Source organism: Sesamum indicum, linkage group LG11, assembly GCF_026168435.1.
Source record: "Sesamum indicum cultivar Baizhima isolate 11 linkage group LG11, ASM2616843v1, whole genome shotgun sequence".
Classification (NCBI taxonomy): Eukaryota; Viridiplantae; Streptophyta; class Magnoliopsida; order Lamiales; family Pedaliaceae; genus Sesamum; species Sesamum indicum.
This window is the reverse complement of record NC_142667.1, coordinates 1,654,743-1,676,606: the sequence shown is the minus strand read 5'-3', so window position 1 is coordinate 1,676,606 and position 21,864 is coordinate 1,654,743. Positions and strand designations below refer to the sequence as shown.

General features: G+C 38.5%; 1 protein-coding gene, 1 long non-coding RNA gene and 1 pseudogene across 3 annotated transcripts; 1 reads left to right on the top strand and 2 right to left on the bottom strand.

Moving 5' to 3' along the window:
• Nucleotides 1–1,687: 1,687 nt before the first annotated feature.
• Nucleotides 1,688–5,659, top strand: LOC105173202 (subtilisin-like protease SBT4.14). Its single transcript, XM_011094881.3, has 11 exons — nucleotides 1,688–1,929; nucleotides 2,030–2,121; nucleotides 2,301–2,398; nucleotides 2,482–2,625; nucleotides 2,766–2,871; nucleotides 3,030–3,543; nucleotides 3,624–3,721; nucleotides 3,841–4,065; nucleotides 4,152–4,260; nucleotides 4,356–4,569; nucleotides 4,878–5,659. Exons 1-11 carry the CDS (start codon nucleotides 1,846–1,848, stop codon nucleotides 5,420–5,422), a joined length of 2,229 nt encoding a protein of 742 aa, XP_011093183.1. The 5' UTR covers nucleotides 1,688–1,845; the 3' UTR covers nucleotides 5,423–5,659.
• On the bottom strand, nucleotides 2,574–4,975 carry LOC148784978 (uncharacterized). Of its 2 annotated transcripts, none has more exons than XR_016062692.1 (5): nucleotides 4,834–4,975; nucleotides 3,600–4,563; nucleotides 3,405–3,501; nucleotides 2,967–3,333; nucleotides 2,574–2,862 (listed from the first exon to the last, which is right to left on the bottom strand). It is a non-coding gene; the product is annotated as an uncharacterized LOC148784978 (long non-coding RNA). The 2 variants fall into 2 exon arrangements; XR_016062693.1 differs by having other exon boundaries at nucleotides 2,967–3,286.
• Nucleotides 5,660–15,832: 10,173 nt separating the features above from the next.
• On the bottom strand, nucleotides 15,833–21,191 carry LOC105173266 (uncharacterized; annotated as a pseudogene).
• Between the last annotated feature and the right edge of the window lie 673 nt (nucleotides 21,192–21,864).

Sequence of the window (21,864 nt, the reverse complement as noted above, 5' to 3'; positions counted from 1 at the left end):
GTGTAGATGTAATTATTCTTTAGGGTTCGTTTGGTTTAAGTAAGAGAAAAATGAAAGTGGAAGGGGGAGGGGAAGTGGAAGGACAGGGGAGGGAAAGAATGATAGTTTTCCCTTAAATTGTTCGTTATGATTGGAAAGAGAGTAAATTTCAAATATTTTCCCTTATTGGTACGAGGAAAACAAATCGAGAAGAAATGACTAACTCTTATAATTTTACTGAATTACCCTTCTCTTCACTTTGTATCAGAAAATAAATGAATTAATATTATACTAATATAATTTTAGTATATAAAAAATTTAAAAATTTTATTAATAAAAATATTATCAAATGAGAATAAAAATATTTTTTATTAATAAAAATATTTATAAATGAGTATTGTTCGTTTATTCTAAACTATTTAGTTTAAATAAACAAAAATTAAGATTGTTGACTTCGATGCACTAGTTTTTCAGTGATTTCGTTATTATTATTGTTTTTTTTTGGAAATTATGTAAAGTATTATCAACAAGAAGGAGAAAAGAATTGGAGAGAAATTATACATATATAGATATATATATGTAATAGACTAAAGAAAAGTAAACCTATACCTTTTTTACTTTTTGGCCTTATATTTCCACTTTTCCGCCCAATAAAATTGGACTCTAGAAGAGTTTCATATACATTGAGTTTTACTTCACTTCCATTTCTTCCTCCTAACCAAACACACGATTATCTCTTATACATCTATTTTTACTTCCACCTCTTATTCCTCCATCTCTTACCCCAACCAAACACACTCTTAGTATCTATTTACATGTCCCACTACATGAGGGAATGAATTTTAAAAGTTGTCATTGACAAGATTGTTGTTACTTAAAAGATAATGCAACCTATTAAACAAGATTTGAGTTTTCATTTTCAGGTATTTTCATCAATTATTTACCAGAAGTCTAAGTCCTATTGTTTTAGATTAATTGCAAATTGGTGAAAGTGGACTTACTTTCCACAAACCAAACAGAGATTATCTTAACAATTCACTTTCAGAAACTTTAAGCTAGCTTTTGGTTTGTAGCTTTGCTATCAATGAAATCAAAGGGTCCAAGACTTGCATTCAAATCCAAGCAAGTCGTTTTGGATAGAATGGATATTTGTGTATCCGATATTATCTTCGATACACAAAAAATTTACACAACTAAGTATATCCGACTGCTAATGGAACAAGGGCTACCAGATATGTATATTCCTCGTTGCCATATTACTTGACAATTCTGATTGAAAAAAGGAATGACAGATTCGATTAAATCCATTACGAATACACCTATTAAGGGAAAAGACTGAAGTCAATCCACTAGTCTATAATACATCCACATGTAGTAACTACCTTTACGTTATCACTAAAAAAGCTTCAGACTCGTGATATTCATGTAAAAAATCTACAGATTTAACCACGATACCGTATGTGGGTGCAAGGTATTGGGTTTCATGAAGGCTTAGTAGGCAATCCTAAGTTCTGGAAACACAGTAGAGTAAAATGAAATGATCATCCAGAAATAGAAGTTGAAAGCTATATAAAGTTTGCTTTAAAGTCTTCAACAAAATAAAAACTTTGCCCTATAATTCTTTGTCAACATCAACATCCCATGATAATCAAACTTTTGTCCATCTATCTTCTAAGATTTCCTAACCCAAACCTTCAGACAGATGACTAAGGAGTTAAGCTAAAGTCTCTGACTATTACCTTACTACCACTCATGGAAAGCCTTATTTCTTCTTCTCTAACCCTCTTTTATTGCATCCTATTTATACAATAATAGTCCTAGTCATGAACATATATGTCTCTTAATGGTATCTGAAATCAAGCAATAATGTCGAGGAAGATTTGCAACGATAGGCTTCCGTTGCCTTATCTTTTACTTTACCTTGTCTTTGCAAGTGTTTCAGCAGCAAATGTAAGGAAGTCAAACATAATTTTCTCACTTTTTACATATATATGTACACGTATCTTTTTGTTTGTGTTGGTTCTCGATGATTTGAGGTAATCACTTGCAGGACTTTTACATTGTTTTTCTGAGAGATGATGTGGTGAGTGGGAGGTCAACTCTTCAGACGCATCTTAATGTCCTTGCATCTTTGAAGGGAAGGTTAGTTAGTAAATCATCTTATCCTCTATATTCATACGGAAGCTGATATGAGCTAGCGCTTATTAGTAAGCCAAAAGCTATAATGAGGAACTGTAATATAAATAAGTTCTTTTCTGGGCATAAGTTAAAGTTCATTTTTATAAAATCGACTGGATTAAGACATGTCGTTTTTGCTATAGTGAATATGATGCTTCAGAGTCCCTTGTCTATAGCTACACGAAAAATTTCAATGCATTTGCGGCAAAGTTGTCTGAAGCTGAAGCCAGAAAGTTATCCGGTACTATATCTTGATTACTTTGAATGCATGTGTAGTGAGTTAGTTTCCTTCATCCTTAGGATCTTACTACAGAAAATTTACAGATATGGATGAAGTACTTTCAGCTTTCCCAAACCGATACCACAAACCCCACACAACGAAATCATGGGAGTTTATTGGCCTAACACCAAATGCAAAAAGGAACTTGAAAGTTGAGAGCAACATCATAGTTGGTTTACTAGACACAGGTAAAAATGCAATCGAACAGAATTTTTGTACTTACAGTTTATAGTATTGCTCAACTGTCAATAGTTAATATTGCCATGATAAGTACTGTAGGCTGTCTTTGGTTGTACTTCTAGCAATCCTTATAGTTACCATGTACCAGGAATCACCCCACAATCTGAGAGCTTTAAGGATGATGGTCTTGGTCCTCCACCGGCTAAATGGAAAGGAAGTTGTGGCCCCTTCGCCAATTTTTCAGGCTGCAACAAGTAAATTCTTGTCGTATCTCAGTCTGACGGCATAGTAGTGAACAAACCTTAGATCTTTAATAACAGAATGTCGAAATTAGGTAGTCATATATTACCTTTAAGGTTTACATAGTATGAGCATTAATCATTTGTTGTTCCTGTCTTGTTATGACCTGAAGCAAGCTTATAGGAGCAAAGTACTTCAAGCTTGATGGAAATCCTGACCCTGCAGACATCTTATCGCCTGTCGATGTGGATGGCCATGGAACTCACACATCTTCGACTCTAGCGGGAAGTCTAGTGCCAAATGCAAACCTTTATGGGCTCGCAAAAGGAACTGCAAGAGGAGCAGTGCCTTCTGCTCGGGTAGCCATGTACAAGGTCTGTTGGGCCAGCAGCGGCTGCGCAGATATGGACATCCTTGCTGCATTTGATGCTGCAATAAGTGATGGAGTCGACGTTATATCCATCTCCATCGGTGGCCTAACAGGAAGTTATACATCAGACTCTATAGCCGTTGGCTCATTTCATGCTATGAGGAAAGGGATCCTTACAGTTGCTTCAGCTGGGAACGATGGGCCTGGCCATGGTAGTGTTTCGAACCACGCACCATGGTTGCTCACTGTTGCAGCTAGTGGGACAGATCGTCAGCTGAGGAGCAAAGTGGAGTTGGGCAATGGAGCGACTGTATCAGTAAGTCGTTCAACTTTAACCGTTTCATTGACAAATGAAAGAAGAGCCATGATTACCTGAGTAATGTCTGTATGAATCAGGGAATTGGAGTGAGCATGTTTGAGCCAAAAGAAAAGATGTATCCTCTTGCAAGTGGTGTTGATGTGGCCAAGAATTCTGATACAAAGGAGGAATCGAGGTACTAATATCAACATTATCACCACTTAACATTACGTTACACTTAACATTAAACAACGTAACATGTACAGCACATTCAGGAAACTGTACTATCTCAGCCAACTTTTTGCCTGTCAATAGGTACTGTCTTGAAAACTCGATGGATCCCGGAAAGGTTAAAGGGAAGCTTATATACTGCAAACTAGGTTCTTGGGGTGCTGATTCTGTCGTAAAAGGCCTTGGAGGCATCGGCATATTCATTGAGAGTGAGGTGTTTCTTGATGCAGCTCAACTCTACATGGCTCCAGCAACTATGGTCAATGCTAGCACGGGCAAGAAAATCAATGACTACATGCATTCAACAAAGTAGATGTTTTGTTTCTGTTCCATCACATGTAAGATTGGTTATTTCATAATCATCAAACATTTGATAATACTTCGGATATTGGCAGATCGCCCTCTGCAGCCATACACAAGTCAGAGGAAATCAAAGTCCCTGCTCCATTTGTTGCTTCATTTTCCTCCAGAGGTCCAAATTCTGGATCAAAAAACCTGCTCAAGGTACAAAATTAGAACAAAAGATGGTAGCTATTATGTTCATTTTCTATCCTTAAAAGCCGTATTTTCTAATAGTATCTGATAAAAACCACGAACAGCCTGATATTACAGCACCCGGAATTAACATCCTAGCATCATATACTCCGTTGAAATCACTAACTGGGCTGAAAGGCGACAAGCAATATTCAAAGTTCACATTCATGTCAGGCACATCGATGGCGTGCCCACACGTTGGTGGGGCTGCGGCCTATGTGAAATCATTCCGCCCCAATTGGTCTCCAGCAGCAATAAAATCAGCCCTCATGACTACAGGTAAATAAAACATCGACTCTTAGAAAAATTAGTATAATTACACTGGCAAATCATTAAGTTAAAAACATATCACAAGAAAACCCCTCAGTTTTAGAAAATCACTCCACACCTCTTGCAGTTATATTTTACAGAACAAATTCTCTTCATAGACAGGATATTTGAAGGAGAATCTTGTAATGTAAAAACATGAACGAGGATTGAAAACAACTATTTACAATTGAAGGGTCTCGAAATGTTTATGTAATTATACGTAAAGGAACTTACTGTCACGCTCTAGTTCATATATTAAGTGAAAAATTGTTGAATAGCAAAACAAATGAGCTCCAAGGTGGACAAGGATGCTGAGTTTGCATACGGGTCGGGCCAACTCAACCCGACTAGAGCAGTAAACCCTGGTCTAGTCTACGACATGGATGATATATCATACATCCAGTTCCTCTGCCATGAAGGCTACGATGGGGCCTCCATCGGTAGTTTAATAGGCCAGGGGACCGTGAACTGCTCCAAATTACTCCCATCAAACGGCGTAGATGCAATCAACTACCCGACGATGCAACTGGCGCTGAAGAGCAATAAGGAGCCGACGGCGGGCGTTTTCCGGCGGCGTGTAACGAATGTGGGCCCCGATGAGTCAGTGTACAACGCGACGATCAAAGCGCCGGCAGGGGTGGAGATAGCGGTGAAACCGGCGACTCTGTCCTTCTCCAAGGCGGCGCGGAGACGGAGCTTCAAGGTTGTGGTGAAGGCGAAGCCGATGAACAATGTGCTTATTCTCTCAGGCTCCATCACGTGGAAAAGCACACGTTATGGTGTGAGGAGTCCTATTGTAATTTACAACCCTTGGGCTAATTAGGGGTGTTGAAATTTATGAACAGAGATTTATTGGGTTGTTTGTGAATGGTATAAGAAGGGGCTTGGAGATGCCGTCCATGGTCGTTTCCACACATGATATCATCATCGTGTGTGAATCTGATAATTTATAGTTGATGTGGGACGACACCAAATTTCCCCTATGTTAAGATTTGAGTGTTGGAAAATGATCATTAATTTTAAAGGATTAAAGTCAAGAAAAGTCCCCTAACTTGGGTCATTTTCCATTTCAGTCCTTTAACTTTTTGTAATCCCATTTTAGTTCCGTAACTTTTCAAAATCGCTCAATTTTGGTCTTCCGACAGGATCAGACAGAATCTGAAAGGAATCTGCGCGGAGCTGGGCTAAATTCTGGACCATTTTACCCCTAAACTACTTTCAAGCACGAATTTTAGTCAATTTTTCACTATTCTTGCAAATTTATGCATATTTTCACCCATGCTCGCCAAGAATGGTATCAGAGCCTAGGTTTATTGAAGAAATATATGATTATTTATCCACTAATGGAGGAGACTCTTTGAGAGAAAATGGAACCGAACGAAAGTTCGAGTTAATCTGAAAAGAGGGAATATTTCCAGATTCTGAAAATATAGAGAAGAGAATTTCTTATGGAAATTCTTGACAAATGTTACAATGGTCCCAAGAGGACTGATCCAAGATTTCTCACGCCGGAAGAAGAAAAAGAATGGTTGAGAAATTTCGAAGCTCGACAAGTGCTACCAGGGAATGCAGTGAGGCGTCTACACTCCACTTAAGTCCATAGTAGAATCCCAACCAGGAGAAGCGGAATGGGTAAATTCCTACATAATTTCAATTCTAAAAATTATGACTGACTGGAAGGAACTCGAGCCGGATACATCAAAGATCTCTTAAGATCTGAGGAAAATCTAAAAGACGGTTCAAGACTATGGACATAGGTTAATCCATATACCTATGAAAATAGAATCTTTGAGCCAAAAAGTGGACGAGGTCCTTAAGATTCTTCCCGATCTACACAAGATCCTTACAGATCTGAAGACAGAAATTACAGACCTAAAGAGAAATCAACGAGAGAGCCCTGAGACATCTAGATCCAAACAGGAGCGAATCAGGTACGCCCTTGGAATAGTACCTCTTCTACACCAGAAGGGGAAAGCCACAGGGATTCCAAAGTCGAAGTCAAGAGAAGATCTGATTATTGCTTCTATTAGATCTATAAAATAATGGAAGTAACAAGAGCGGATCTATCAGATCAACAAGAATTGGCGGAGTCCTTTTCCCAACTCGGGATCGTGGATCTAGTCAATATCCAGACAAATGAGATCACTCCAGCACTACCACCGCCGGAGGGAAGTAAATGTTCTAATGATCCTCCACAGGATCAATCGATGAGACAAAATACTGATTTCCACACTAATGCCACTCCAACATTTGTGGGAACCAGGCTAAAGGAAAATCCAGGAAGAAATCCAAAAAAAGTGCCGGAGAATACACCTTAGGCAAGGACCATGCTCCAACCCTTACATCCATATGGCGTTGTACTAAACCTGGATATTATCGATTTTCGAAATACTGAGAAATTGATAGACGAATGGGTTGCAGCAATCAAGATAGCAACAACTACCCTAAAGCTAGACAAAGAAAACTTCATAAAACTTGTGGAGTTGAGCTTAGAGGGATCGGTAAAGATCGGATAGGATAATACCCTAGAAGATACCAAAGCCAACATCCTTGCCGGAGATTCAAAAGGTGCGATAGCAGACCGGCTAGAAAGACTTATCAAGATACACTTCTTTGGAGATGGATACTTCGAAGGAAGTAGAGCATAAACGGCTAGAGAATATGCACAGACTCTCTTCAGCCTTGAACTTAGAAGTATTTGCGCAGTAGATGAATACATCTATTGGTTTCGCAAGTATTTTTTCCAGAGTGGAGTAGCAACGGAAGTAGCAGCTCCAATGTTCTTCGCAAAGATATGCAGTCCATGGAGAAAAATCTTGATCCAATCATACAAAGTACCTGAAGGACAGCTAGATTCAGTGGTGCGAAGAATGTCTTTCCCTAAAGACAAACCAAATGATTGGCGTTATCAAGCATCCATCCAGAAGAATATAAAAAAAACTGAGAGGTAAAATCAAACGAACCCCTCTCTGTTGTGATAACAATGATTTTCCAACTATTATAGGAGAATCAAGTGAGCCAAGGAAAAGGAGGAAGCAGAATAGTGACTCTTACCCTAGGAGTTCCAGAAGAACCTTTTCCCGGAGGAGATCATGGTGGTCCAAGTCCAAAACCAGAATATACAAATCTGGACAGAGAACAGGACCAACAAGGGTTTCATCCCAAGGATCTAGACGAACAGATGCAAGATCCATTGGAAGAACCCCTACAAGAAGAACTTTCAGACGGGCCCATACCCGAGCCATTGAAAGTTTCAAAAACTGCAATTGCTGGACTTGCGGAGCAAAAGGACATATATCTCCCGACTGCCCGCAGAAACGTGGTGAATTGAGAAAATTTGAAGCCACGGATGATATCCTAAATGCAGTATACTATGGCGATTTGGTACCTATCTACTAATTCAAAGATCTTCCTTCAGACGAAAGCGTCTATGAAGAGGAAATAGAAACTGATTCGGATGGATCTTCAACTGAGTCAGAATAATTACAACGAGGGAGATAGGCTTCAAACTTCTGAAAGCCTATCAGGATTCTTTTCCAGAATGACGGTGCTAAACAAAACCATGGAAATAATAATGCGGCAAGATTCCAACCTCAGCCCATACGATGGATTTAGGATTGGAGGAATTGAAAAAGTCCTGAACCAGATAGGACTGAACTAAAAGAAGCATCACATAATCTACAAAGTAAGTTCAGGTGAGTTTGCTCTACCTATGAAACTTACTGGTAATGTGATGGAGATGCAGTTAATTCCTAAAGAAGAAATTCTTGAAGAATTGAGTAAGCTTAGAGAAGAAGTAGCTACTACTATGAAATGGATCCACATAGGGACTATTGAAGTAGTAATAAAAGCAACTTTTAAGGAAGGAATTGATTCAGAAATACATTTATCGATAATGGATAGAAGAATCAATAACTTAAGAGATGGTTGTCTTGGAACAATGATAGGAAATTTGTATGCAGGAAAACTGATGTTTGACATTCATCCTAGGATTGCATACTACCTAGCAGACCATGATTTCAGTAGAGTCTTAACCCTTCATCAAGACTTTAAAATAAAAGATATAATGAAAGAAGGAAATAGACCGTATTCTATAATCTATAGAATTGCATATGCCCTTTCCAATACCCATCATTCAGATTTATTTCTTAGGAAAGAGCATATTGAGATTCCTAGAATATTCAAGGAGTTCGCCAAGGTAATGACACCAGATCCTATTAGGATACCTAGAATAGGTGGTGTTGATATTATTATAAAAGATCACCCAGTCTTAGATAGGACACTTAGCTTTAGGATTGAGTTTAGTAGTCGGATGTCCTTTTCAGAAGATAGGATTATAGGTTACAAAGGAAAGGAGAAAGAGTTATTAAAAGTTTTAACTCCTCAAGAGATTAGGGTGGATAACGTAAAACTTAGATGCCCTGAAGGATGGAAAGAAATACAAGTTATATTCGACATCACTAAAAAAGAGAATTATTTCCCTTGTGATGACTTATATCATTTACAGCAACCTATTGTTGGAAAATATGAGGGCATGTTAGAAATAGCAGGCCATAAAATTTTAGTTGCAGGTGTTGCAGGACGAGAAAATGGGAGTATGACTTTAGGGTTAAGTTTCCTCGAAGATCATAAACCATGGGGAAGAAAAGGTAATGGAATGGAATTCAGTCTTGAGGGTGTTACCATAAGGATTGAATGACGAGTCCCTTTTCGATATACATATATGTTGGTATATTGTATGATCAGTATAAGACAGAATATTTTGCAGCTTATATTAATTCAGGTTCAGGAATTTGCACGGCAAAACCTGAAGTTTTCCCTAAGGAAGCAAGGATAACCTTACCCGTTATTGCAGGAAGGGATTTTTCGCAAAAAATCCTGATACTCAATAAGGGAATACAAGAGACCAAAATCGCTAGAAGCACTATTGGAAATAAAATCGCTAGACAACAGCGAAGAGAGCAGGCTTTCTCTTGAGAATGTCAAGAGGCTTATCTAGAGGAACTTCAGTGAAAATCCTCTGGCGTGGTGGGATAGGAACAAGATCGAAGCTACTCTGAAGATCAAAGATGAATGCAGATACGAGTATGTTCGATACAAACCCATCCAGATGAACATTGAGGATAAGAAGAATATGCAGATGATAATCAAAGAGCATATCAGTCTTGGACTCATTGAACCCGGAGTCTCTACCTATAGTAGCCCTAGATTTCTGGTAAGAAACCATGGTGAAATTAAGAGAGGTAAACCCAGGTTGGTTATTAACTATCAAGGTATTAATAAGATATTAGAATTTGATGGTTATTACATTCCTAGTAGAGAACACTTAATTGATTGCATTAAAGGAGCAAAAGTGTTTTCTAAATTCGATTGCAAATCTGGTTTTTATCAGATTAAGATGAAGAATAAATCAAAGAAATTTACTGCATTCTCCACACCACAGGGACAGTATATATGGAATGTGCTTCCAATGGGTTTAGCTAATGCACCCCAGATATTTCAAAGAAAAATGGATAATCTTTTCAAAGATTATTTTGAGTTCATGTTTGTCTATATTGACGACACACTAATTGCATCCAAAAATATGAAGGAACATATTAAAAATCTTGAAATATTTTCCAATGCATGCTATAAAGAAGGTTTAGTACTTTCTGAAAAGAAAGCTACTATTGCAGTCAATAAGATTGAAATTTTAGGAATCCTTATTGACGAAACAGGAATTGAGTTGCAGGACCATATTGTGGAGAAAATCCGCAATTTTCCTGATGTACTCAAAGACAAGAAGCAATTGCAAAGCTTCTTGGGAGTTGTTAATTTTGTAGGAATCTTCATTAAGGATCTTGCAATATACAGAAAGGATTTCCGACCACTTCTAAAAGAAACGGAGAGTTCAAAGTGGAAATGGTAAGAAATCCACACCAAAAGGGTTCGTGAGCTGAAACAAGTTTGCAGTAACCTTCCAAAGTTTGCTATACCGCAAGACGGGGATGAATTGGTAGTCTATACAGACGCCAATGATTACAGATGGGCGGCAGTGCTCATGAAGAAGACAACGACAGGGGAAGAACCCTGTAGATATACCGGAGGGTTGTTCTCAGAACAACAAGCCAAAGTTTGACACATAAGCGAGAAAGAATTCTTTGCGGTTTGGAAGGCTTTCAAGAAATGACCTTTATTTTTACTTACTAAAGAATTCACTTTAAAAGTTGATAATACTAATGTCAAAGCTTTCTTAAAAAATAAATTAGAATCAAAAATAGAGAAAGCTCGTATTATCAGGTGGCAAGCTGAATGCCAATATTATTGTTATAATATTGTCGTTATAAAATCTCATGAAAACGTTCTTGTAGATTTTCTGACGAGAGATGGAGGCATCTGAAGCAAACTCCATCATGTTGAGACTCAAGTACCTTCGGGAAAACCTCGAGGAGCTTGACAGAAAGTTCGGACAGCTAGCGGTGAACGCCCAAGTTGCCGGACAAATTCAAAGAGCCGATCTAAACATTGTCCAGGTCACAATAAGGAGTTCCTTATTAGCATCCACCTCGCTATGGAACGACTTAAGAGAACCAATTCGAAAGGTTCACCTTCGGGGATAACTCACGAGTTAAGGGAGCATTACCCAAAACATGCCTTTAGAGTACAGGGCTCTACACCTGTAGCATCGGATTCAAGTACCGATTGCACAAGGCCATCACCAGACTCTGGTGAAACGGCAACAATTGAATCACAGGAAGTGCAGACTTTTGTAGGTCAAGTCAACCCAGCACCTCTGAGGTTAAAGAGGGAGAGATTAGTCTTAGGTCAATGACAGGCACCTCTAATACTTACGAATTAATATCTTCTTCTACTTGGCAGGATTATCAGCATATGTGGAAAAAATTAATTTCCCACAAAGGAGTCAACCCGGGCAAGACTATTATCGAAACGTTCGGAAAATATAACAGAGTCTGGATGTTAGAAGGGTCTAAACCAGAAGATGTCAGAGAATGGTATGATTTTGGAGCTCTTGCTTCAGTTCATACTATGTCACCAAGTTTTTCGAAAATCTCAAAACATTCGAAGTGGATTAGTGGGCTGGTCTTTGATTCATGGCAAAACAACCCCACTTGAAGAGAGACGATGTTCTGGAGATAAAATTTATTTCAGTAGCTCCAGAAGCTGCAGAAAAGGGGTCTCATCCAACATTTCATTTTATGAAGCTGTAAAGACCAGATATGGTAGCTTTCAACAAAATTAAAGCTGCATCAGGAGAAGCTCTCTTGCGGATTATGGGTCTGTCTCACAGAGATGGACAAAGTTAAGTATCCATTCAAGATTTTCTCAAACAAAGTGAATGGATCATTCCTGTTAAATTCCATGATAGGAAAAAGCATGGAGTTTGTTGAAAGCTTATTCGAAAAAAAGAGGATGTTAATATGAAAAAATAAGCTGCCGGCAACCGAAGCCACAAGGATGAAGACGTGCAATATGTTGCATGTTGGGCAATGGCATAACCATTTGTGCCCTTGCTGCGAGAAACAAGAAAAGCCCCTGTTCGGGACAAAGATTCAGGTCACGAAAAATAAACTCAAACCGGACCAAGATAAGGGAAAGAGAAAAAATTTTACCAAGAGAAGTAAAAGTTAAACAATGTAAAAAATCGAGAGGATAAGACTGTCTGTAGAAAACAACAAAAGCCAACAGTCAGCAGAGCATCCAGCTGGAAATCATGTGACCGACAAACCATTATGACAGACAGCTGGAAATCACAAGGCAATGAGGAACGCAATGACGTAATCACAAAACAAGTTTGGAGTCCAAATTTCAAGTCCGCGGACGCCTATAAATAAAGAGGCAATGAAGCAGAAGGGGATTATCATAAAAACTTCTCCTACTCTTCAAAGTATTATTTAAGTATTTTCAATCTTTCTAGTATTTTAATCTTTCGGTTTATGGGGGTTTCTCCAACGACTCTTGATGAGTGTCGAGATCACCAAAAATAATTCCTACTACACTTGTGAAAGTGGGAGTTGGGTCGATCCACAGGGATTGGTTTTAAGTTAATTTCTTTTAGAGAAATAGAAAATAATGGGGGAAGGTTGTTGATAAAAAGAAGTGATGGAAAACTAAATAAATAATTAAAAATACCTGATGACGATATGGAAGGGAGATTTTTTCGGTTAAGGCTAGGATTATGCTTGATTCTTGTGAGTTGATCATTGATGCAAAAATAACACGTGTATAGACAAATAAACTAGTTATGGTTGTTGATACGACCTAACAACCTCACCTTTCCTTACCTTTTCGTTAGCCAAGGTACGACCGTTGGCTAGATCCCTAATTAACAGACAACCCTAGGAACGTCCACAAGATTTAATCTATTAACAGCATTAAGAATTAGAAAGGCCTGATTCTAATCAACAAACTCCTACGAGGATAATTCGTTTAAACTAGATCATGCATTCCCCATAACATAACTAATTATTGTGACACAATTAATCATGCTACGTTGCTACTAAGCATTGAACTAAATAAATAATTACACGGATTTATAAAGTCAAATTAGCTAAGCAAACCTTCTTGATAATGAACAACCGGCCGAATCATTCATAAATCAGATGTTAGTAATTAAAGTACAGAGAATAGCATGAATATTTGTTTCACAAGTGTAGAACGCAGATTAGATCTCAGAACATAATGGGAATCAAGCAATCACCATACCTTAACCAGAAAATAAGGAATTTAGCCGGACATGTTAATGGAAGAACACACTAGAAAGTGGAATTCCATTAATTCCGGTAGTAAAATAAAATAAAAGAGAAAGGATGAACAGAGAATTCTATAGAGTTCTAAAATAATAAATCGAGTGTCTTCTAATGAAGAGACCCCCCCTATTTATAATAAAAGTCTCCTAGGAATCTAGACGTAGTGGGGGGATAGATACGTGATAAACTCTAAAAAGGTAAATAAATTACAAGAGATAAGTTTTAAAGAATCCTTTCTAAATCTAAACACTTGATTCCTTTATCTCTTGCGGAAATTGCTCGTGCTTATCCTTATCCCGAGTTGACTACTCCACTAAATGTGGGCATGCTTTGTCAATTCTGCAGAAATTTTCTTGTAATCTTCCTTTTTTGCTGAATATGCAATAAAATCACATAATTAGGAATATTTTGGCTTAAAAAGAAAGATTAAATCGCTATAAAATCATTATAATTGCAGAGTTATCAAATACCCCCACACTTAGCCATTTGCTTGTCCTCAAGCAAAATCAAGATGCATTCAAAAATTCCCTCCAAATCTTGAACTACTCAAGGAAATTTGTAATCATGTGCAAAGTAAATGACATACTTTACGAAAAAGATAATTCAACACGTATCAAACAAGTTTTCATGTGATGACCATTATCAAAATCAATCGGATAAAAACTAGTGGACTATTTTCTCTCCGCTTTCCATTCTCTCAAGTGTACATATGGCTCAAGTGTATCTCTCGACATTTACTACGACAATGCTTCACCATAGGCTTGCCTATACATCACATCTCCACCACTTTTGAAATATGCACATATATGGATCAAAAGGTCTTTAATTTTGGTTGTAATGGGGCTTTGGTTTGGGGTAGGGTAAAAGGATAATGAGGTTAAATTCCAAGAAACTAATTAGAGTACCAAAAAATTTGAGTGAACAATAATTCGAAGCTCTCAAAGTTTACTCATCTCCCTTCAAGATCTTTCGACAATTCCTTGAACTATGCCTTTCTTATTCCTTTTGGAGAGTTCATACATTTTTTTTTCTCTTCTTTTTTTTTTGTTTTTTGTTTTTTGTTTTTTTTTTGTTTTTGTTTTTTTTTTCTTTTTTCTCTTTTTTTTTTCTTTTTCTTTTTCTCCTCTCCAATTTTTGTGATAGGCATAGACCAAGAAAATTGATGTCGATTCCCACAAAGTGAAGAAGAACATAATTTTGGAACCCCCACACTCATTTTGAGGTACATCTGTAAATCACAAAGGTTTTGAAAATCTCCCTTTTTGAGAACTTGTTCTTTTGAACATAAACCCATTTCCCTTGATGCTCTAATAGTTCTTAGAGGGATCAAAATCAATGTTTTAAACAAACGACGGGATAGGTTCGTATATGACGGGTTATTCAACAAAATAGGTCGAAAGGCTCAAAGGAGTTCTCTAAAGTTAAAATGTGTTGGGTGGTTAAAGAAGGCCGAAAGTGATTTCTAATTCCTTTATCATATCCAAATAAATGCACATTTTTGTGGCCTCGATGTGGTTCAAGGCAAGTTCTAGGAAGACAAAGCCATAGAAGTGTTATTCTCTCAAGAAAGAATGAATTTTTTTTTTTTATGGACATATTAAGCTCAAGATCTCACAAGGTGTGTTTTAGTCCACTAATCCTACATCAGAAGATTTTAACTCAAGTCATTTTGGTAAAACAAGCTTTCAACTAGTGAATTATCCTCAAACATAAAACATGCATTGGTTTCACACATAACATCATCAAGCTAAGATTAGTCCAAAATTGAAAGGGTTTTATCATGCCAAAATTTTTCAAAATCAAGCAAAAAAAATTTCCATAAGGCTAAGAAATTTCCACAAGACTCAATCTTCAAAAGTTTTGGTCAAGCTAATTTTATCAAAAGTCAAGAAAATCAAGGACAAAAATATCTTTTCAAGCTGTTTCAACAATCAACAAGGGCAACAACCATTTTCAAACACGCAACCAACAACACCCAATTCAAGAAGCATGCTCAATAATAATACCCCAACACTTAAAATCCACATTGCCCTCAATGTGGACTATGACAGGCATTTCAAGGAAAAATTAAAAGGAGAGAGTTTAAGGAAGCGTCCCTGAGTGCAAGTCGCGAAAAGGTCATGGTGTGGGTGGTTGCCTTGGTGTCAGCCCGAATTGTTCAAATTTCCGGTGAGCGACGACGGCAAACGACAGCGGGGAGCTTTTCCGATGAGATGGCTTTGTTGACAGGGATGAAGAGTTCTTGGCGGATTTGAAGTTGCTGTGGATGAGCTGAGAAAGATAAAAAAGAAAATATCGGTCAAAGATTTTGAAGTGTGATGGAAAGATTTGACTGATTTCCTTATTTCTTTTGATTTTTCAAATTTTTGATTTTTTTTAAAATAAAAATAAATAAATAAAATGAAAGGAAAGGATAGAGATGTCATTGGTTGCCTCCCATGCAGCGCTTTTCTTTAACGTCTTTGGCTAGACGGAGAGAAGTTCGTTTAGATGAGCGCGGGATCCACAAGTTGAATTTTCTCAATTGTTGGTGTTTGAAAGTCCTCGTAGAAAGGCTTGAGCCGATGTTCATTCACCTTGAATACCTTTTGAGTTGTGGGACTCTTGATTTCGACTGCACCATGGGGAAAACATTAGTAACAATAAAAGGTCCAATCCAACGAGAACTCAACTTACACGGGAATAATTTGAGCTTAGAATGAAAGAGGAGAACTTTTTGCCCGACAACGAACTCTTTCCGAGTTATGGTGCGATCATGGAATGCTTTTGTCTTTTCCTTGTAGATTTTTGAATTTTCATAAGCATCATTCCGTAACTCTTCGAACTCTTATATTTGCAACTTCCTTTGCCCTCCCGCTTCATCCATTGACGAGTTGAATTGCTTGATCGCCCAATATGCCCTATGCTCAAGTTCGACAGGGAGGTGACAAGATTTACCATAAACCAAACGATATGGGGACATACCTATAGGTGTTTTGTATGCTGTACGATAAACCCAAAGTGCGTCATCCAAGCGGGTACTCCAATCTTTTCGGTTAGGATTCACCATTTTCTTAAGTATGGACTTAATCTCTCGATTAGAAACCTCTGCTTGGCCATTCGTTTGGGGGTGGTAGGCGGTCGAGATTCGATGCGTGATGTTGTATTTCTTGAATAATGCCTCGATCACCTTGTTGCAAAAATATGTCCCTCGGTCGCTTATAATTGCTCTTGGCATACCAAACTTAGAGAAAATGTCAGCTTTGACAAATTCCACAACAGTTTTAGCATCATCGGCACGAGTGGCCTTTGCCTTTAGCCATTTAGACACATAATCTACTCCTAAAATGATGCAAGTTTTGCCAAAAGAAGATGGAAAGGGGCCCATGAAGTCGATTCCCCACACATCAAAAATACTTCACACACAAGTATTGGGGAAAGGGGCATTTGATTACGATGGCCAAGATTCCCTACTTTTTGGCAATTTTCACAAGATTTACAAAATAGATATGCATCTTTAAACATATTTGGCCAAAACAAACCGCATTCTAACACTTTTCGTGTTGTTCTTTTTGGTCCAAAGTGACCCCCACATGCATATGAATGACAAAACTCAAGAATAGAGGGGATTTCAGTTTCAGGAACGCACCTTCGAATGATTTGATCTGAACAAAATTTCCATAAGTAAGGTTCATCCCACACATAGTGTTTGGCATCACTTTTGATCTTATCTTTTCTTGCTTTAGTTAAATCTCGTGGTAGAACACCAATGACTAAGAAATTAACTATATCAGCGTACCATGGGGTGACTCCTTGAATGGCGTGAAGATGTTCGTCTGGGAACTCGTCATTTAGAGGTGGTGGGTTTTTGTCGGTTACTAATTGAGATGGTCAGCTATGAGGTTCTCCGCCCCTTTCTTGTCCTTGATCGTTAGATTAAATTCTTGCAGCAGCAGTATCCATCTTATCAATCGTGGTTTTGCCTCTTTCTTTGATAACAGGTATCTCAATGCTGCATGATCAGAATACACAACAACTTTAGTTCCAAGTAAATAATGGCGAAATTTTTCTAAAGCAAAAACAATAGCCAAAAGTTCTTTTTCCGTTGTTCTATAATTGCTTTGAGCGCTGTCCAACATACGTGATGCATAGTATATCACGTGGGGATCTTTTCCAATCTTTTGGCCTAGGACAGCCCCGATGGCGTGATTACTAGCATCACACATTATCTCAAAAGGATGATTCCAGTCAGGGGGACGAATCACCGGTGCTGATGTTAGAGAATCCTTTAACTTGTCAAAGGCTTTCATGCAATCTTCATCAAATGCAAAAGTTACGTCTTTCTGCAGCAGCGCACACAGTGGTTGGGCGATTTTCGAGAAGTCCTTTATAAATCGTCGATAGAATCCTGCATGTCCAAGAAAAGAACGAATCTCCCGCACACTAGCGGGGTAAGGCAAGGATTTTATGACGTCTATTTTAGAGCTATCTACTTCTATCCCCCTAGAAGACACGATATGTCCTAGAATTAAACCTTGATCTACCATAAAATAGCATTTTTCATAATTTAGAGCGAGGTTTTTTTCTATGCACCTTTCAAGTACTTTAGTCAATTTTTCCAAACAATCTTCAAATGAGTTTCCGTAGACGGTAAAATCGTCCATGAAAACTTCAATAAAGTGTTCAACAAAGTCGGAAAAAATACTAACCATACATCTTTGGAAGGTAGCGGGTGCGTTGCATAGACCAAAGGGCATTCTTCTATAGGCGAAGGTTCTGAATGGGCATGTGAATGTTGTTTTCTCTTGATCTTCCGGCGCCACTGGAATTTGATGGAAACCTGAATATCCATCAAGACAACAATAATGAGATTGACCGGCTAACCTTTCTAACATTTGATCTATAAATGGAAGTGAAAAATGATCTTTCCTAGTGGCGGCATTAAGCTTTCTATAGTCAATACAAACTCGCCACCCATTTTGAACACGTGTGGGTACTAAATTTCCAACATAATTTTCAACTACAGTAATACCAGTTTTCTTAGGTACTACTTGATTCGGACTTACCCATTCGCTATCAGAAATTGGAAAGATCATACCTGCATCGAGAAGTTTCAAAATCTCTTTCTTTACTACTTCCATCATCAAAGGGTTCAACCGACGTTGTGCTTCCCTTGAAGGTTTTGTGCCTTCCTCTAGGAGTATTCTATGCATGCAAGTCGAAGGACTTAAACCTTTAATGTCGGCAATAGTCCATCCAATGACTTTTCGAAATTCGCGAAGCACTCGGATTAGTTTTTCCTCCTCAAGATCGGTGAGCTTGCTTGAGATGATCACCGGTAATATTTTGTTCTCTCCCAAGAATGCGTACTTAAGGTGTTTTGGTAACTCCTTTAATTCCAATGCGGGTGCCTGCAATATAGAGGGAACAATTTTAGTGTGAGAATGCGGTAATTCGATGAAAGCAACTTTAGTAGGTAAAATTTGAAGGGCGTCGAGTTCAAAAATGGTGTCACCGATGTTTGGATCTATGATAATTTTTTCCTCCAAAATTTTTGCTTTCTCCAACGTGAGGCTTTCTTCCAGTGCATACTTCACATGGTCCTCGCTGCCTATTGCTATGGAATCCTGCACAAGAGGGTCAAAGATATCTACAAGAAGAGCGGTAGGTAAGTCAGTTGGATACCTCATTGATTCATAGATGTTGAATCTTATGATTTCGCCGTCGAATTCCATAGTGAGACTTCCACTATGCACATCGATTTTTGTTCTAGCTGTCTTGAGGAACGGTCTTCCTAGCAGGATTGATGTGGAATTGGGGGAGTCGTCTTCCCTCATATCCAATACGTAGAAATCGGCAGGAAATACTAATTTATTTACCTGTACGAGAACATCCTCCAAGATTCCTTCCGGGTACACTATAGAACGGTCTGCAAGTTGGATGACTACTCCCGTTTCCTTCAAAGGACCAACTTTTAAGGACTCAAAAATGGTTAGAGGCATAACATTTATAGATGCTCCAAGATCGCACATAGCCCTCTTTATTTCAATCATACCAATTTTACAAGGTATAGAGAACGTACCTGGGTCCTTATCTTTTCGGGGTAATTTTCGTTGGAGAATTACAGAGACGTTCTCCCCCATACTTACCCGTTCGTTTCCCTTGAGTTTACCCTTGCTAGTGCACAATTCTTTGAGAAATTTCGCGTATCGGGGTATTTGCTTGATGGCATCGAGTAAAGGGATGTTTACCTCTACTTTGCGGAACGTCTCAAAAATCTCTTTTTCTTCCTCTTCCTTCTTTGATTTGGTGAATCTCTCTGGGAAGGGTGGTCTAGTTACCAAAGGTTTCGGATGATCCACTTCGTGTTCGGTTTGTTCTTGTTGGATCTCAATTTCTTTTTTCGGCTTTCTTTTCGCACTGTGCCCACATTTGGTGTCATCTTCGTTCACATGTTTCTGCAATTCTTTTCCACTACGAAGCGTAATAGCACTAGCGTTTTGTCTAGGGTTAATGACAAATTAAGAAGGTAGCTTACCTTGGGACTCTAGCTTACCAACAGATGACGCCAGTTGACTGGTTTGAGATTCTAGATTTTGAATGCTCGTCTGGGTCTGTTGTTGGAACTGCTGGGTTTGTTGTTGGAATTGTTGTGTGTTGGCCACTAGTGCTTTCATCATGTCTTCGAGAGATGGGTTAGGCGTGGGGTTAGGTTGCGGAGGTGGTCTGTATTGGGGTTTTTGAAAGTGTTGGTTACCGTAACTCAGATTCGGGTGATCCCTCCATCCGGGATTGTATGTGTTGGAGAAAGGATCATATCTTCTTTGTTGTTGTCCGGCGAATCCTCCTACGGCATCGGCATGTTCGGTAGTTGATTCTTGAAGAGTTGGGCACATGTCGGTAGCGTGCCCCGTTAAAGTGCAGATACCACACGCTTTGACTTGTTGATAAGTATCTGCAACAACTTTTTCAACAACAGTTGTGAGTTAATTTAAACGTTCTTCAAGATTACTTACCTCGTTGCTTTTCCTAGGTGGATCATCGTGTCTAACCCCAAATTATTGCGTGTTGGACGCCATAATCGAGATTAGTTTACGCGCCTCGGTGGGGGATTTTGTCGAACAGTGCTCCGCCACTTGCCGCATCTATCAGTTTCCTATCTATATTTGATAGACCTTCATAGAAATACTGGATCAACAGGTGGTTTGGGATTTGATGATGGGAGAAACTTTCCACTAGTCGATTGAATCTTTCTCAATATTCGAAAAGACTTTCTCCCGCGAATTGTCGAATCCCGCTGATCTCCTTCCGGATCGTTGTGGCTCTTGAGGCAAGGAAATATTTCTCAAGAAACTGCCTCTTGAGATCATTCCATCTTGTAATAGATCCTGAAGGTAGAAAATACAACCAATCTTTCGCTTGATCGGCAAGAGAGAAAGGGAACGCTCTCAATTTGACTTGTTCTTCGCTTATGCCTTGTGGTCGCATTCCGGAGCATACTACATGGAATTCCTTCAGATGCTTGTGTGGATCTTCACCTGCGAGGCCACGGAAAGTGGGAAGTAAATGAATTAATCCAGATTTCAATTCAAAGTTTACCTCCAAGTCAGGGTACTCAATGCACAGTGGTTGTTGGTTCAGATTGGGCGACGTCATGTCATTGATTGATCTTTCAGGAATCAAAGCCATTATCTCTTCTTCGGATTCGCTTAGGGATTCCTCAAACTCCAAAGTTATGTCTTCTTCGTCTTCGTATGGGGCGGATGTTTCTTCCGATTGTTGCTTAGTTTCCCGACGAAGTCTTCGTGCGGTCTTTTCGATTTCGGGGTCGTATACCAATTTACCTGTACGAGAAGACCTTGGCATTAATGGTGATAAAAATCAAGTAACTAAAAGTAAAGAAATATACTTAAAAACGCCAATCCCCGGCAACAGCGCCAAAATTTGATGAGTGTCGAGATCACCAAAAATAATTCCTACTACACTTGTGAAAGTGGGTGTAGGGTCCATCCACAGGGATTGGTTTTAAGTTAATTTCTTTTAGAGAAATAGAAAATAATGGGGGAAGGTTGTTGATAAAAAGAAGTGATGGAAAACTAAATAAATAATTAAAAATACCTGATGACGATATGAAAGGGAGATTTTCCGGTTAAGGCTAGGATTATTCTTGATTCTTGTGAGTTGATCATTGATGCAAGAATAACACGTGTATAGACAAATAAACCAGTTATGGTTGTTGGTACGACCTAACAACCTCACCTTTCCTTACCTTTTCGTTAGCCAAGGTACGACCGTTGGCTAGATCCCTAATTAACAGACAACCCTGGGAACGTCCCCAAGATTTAATCTATTAACAGCATTAAGAATTAGAAAGGCCTGATTCTAATCAACAAACTCCTACGAGGATAATTCGTTTAAACTAGATCATGCATTCCCAATAACATAACTAATTACTGTGACACAATTAATCATGCTACGTTGCTACTAAGCATTGAACTAAATAAACAATTACACGGATTTATAAAGTCCAATTAGCTAA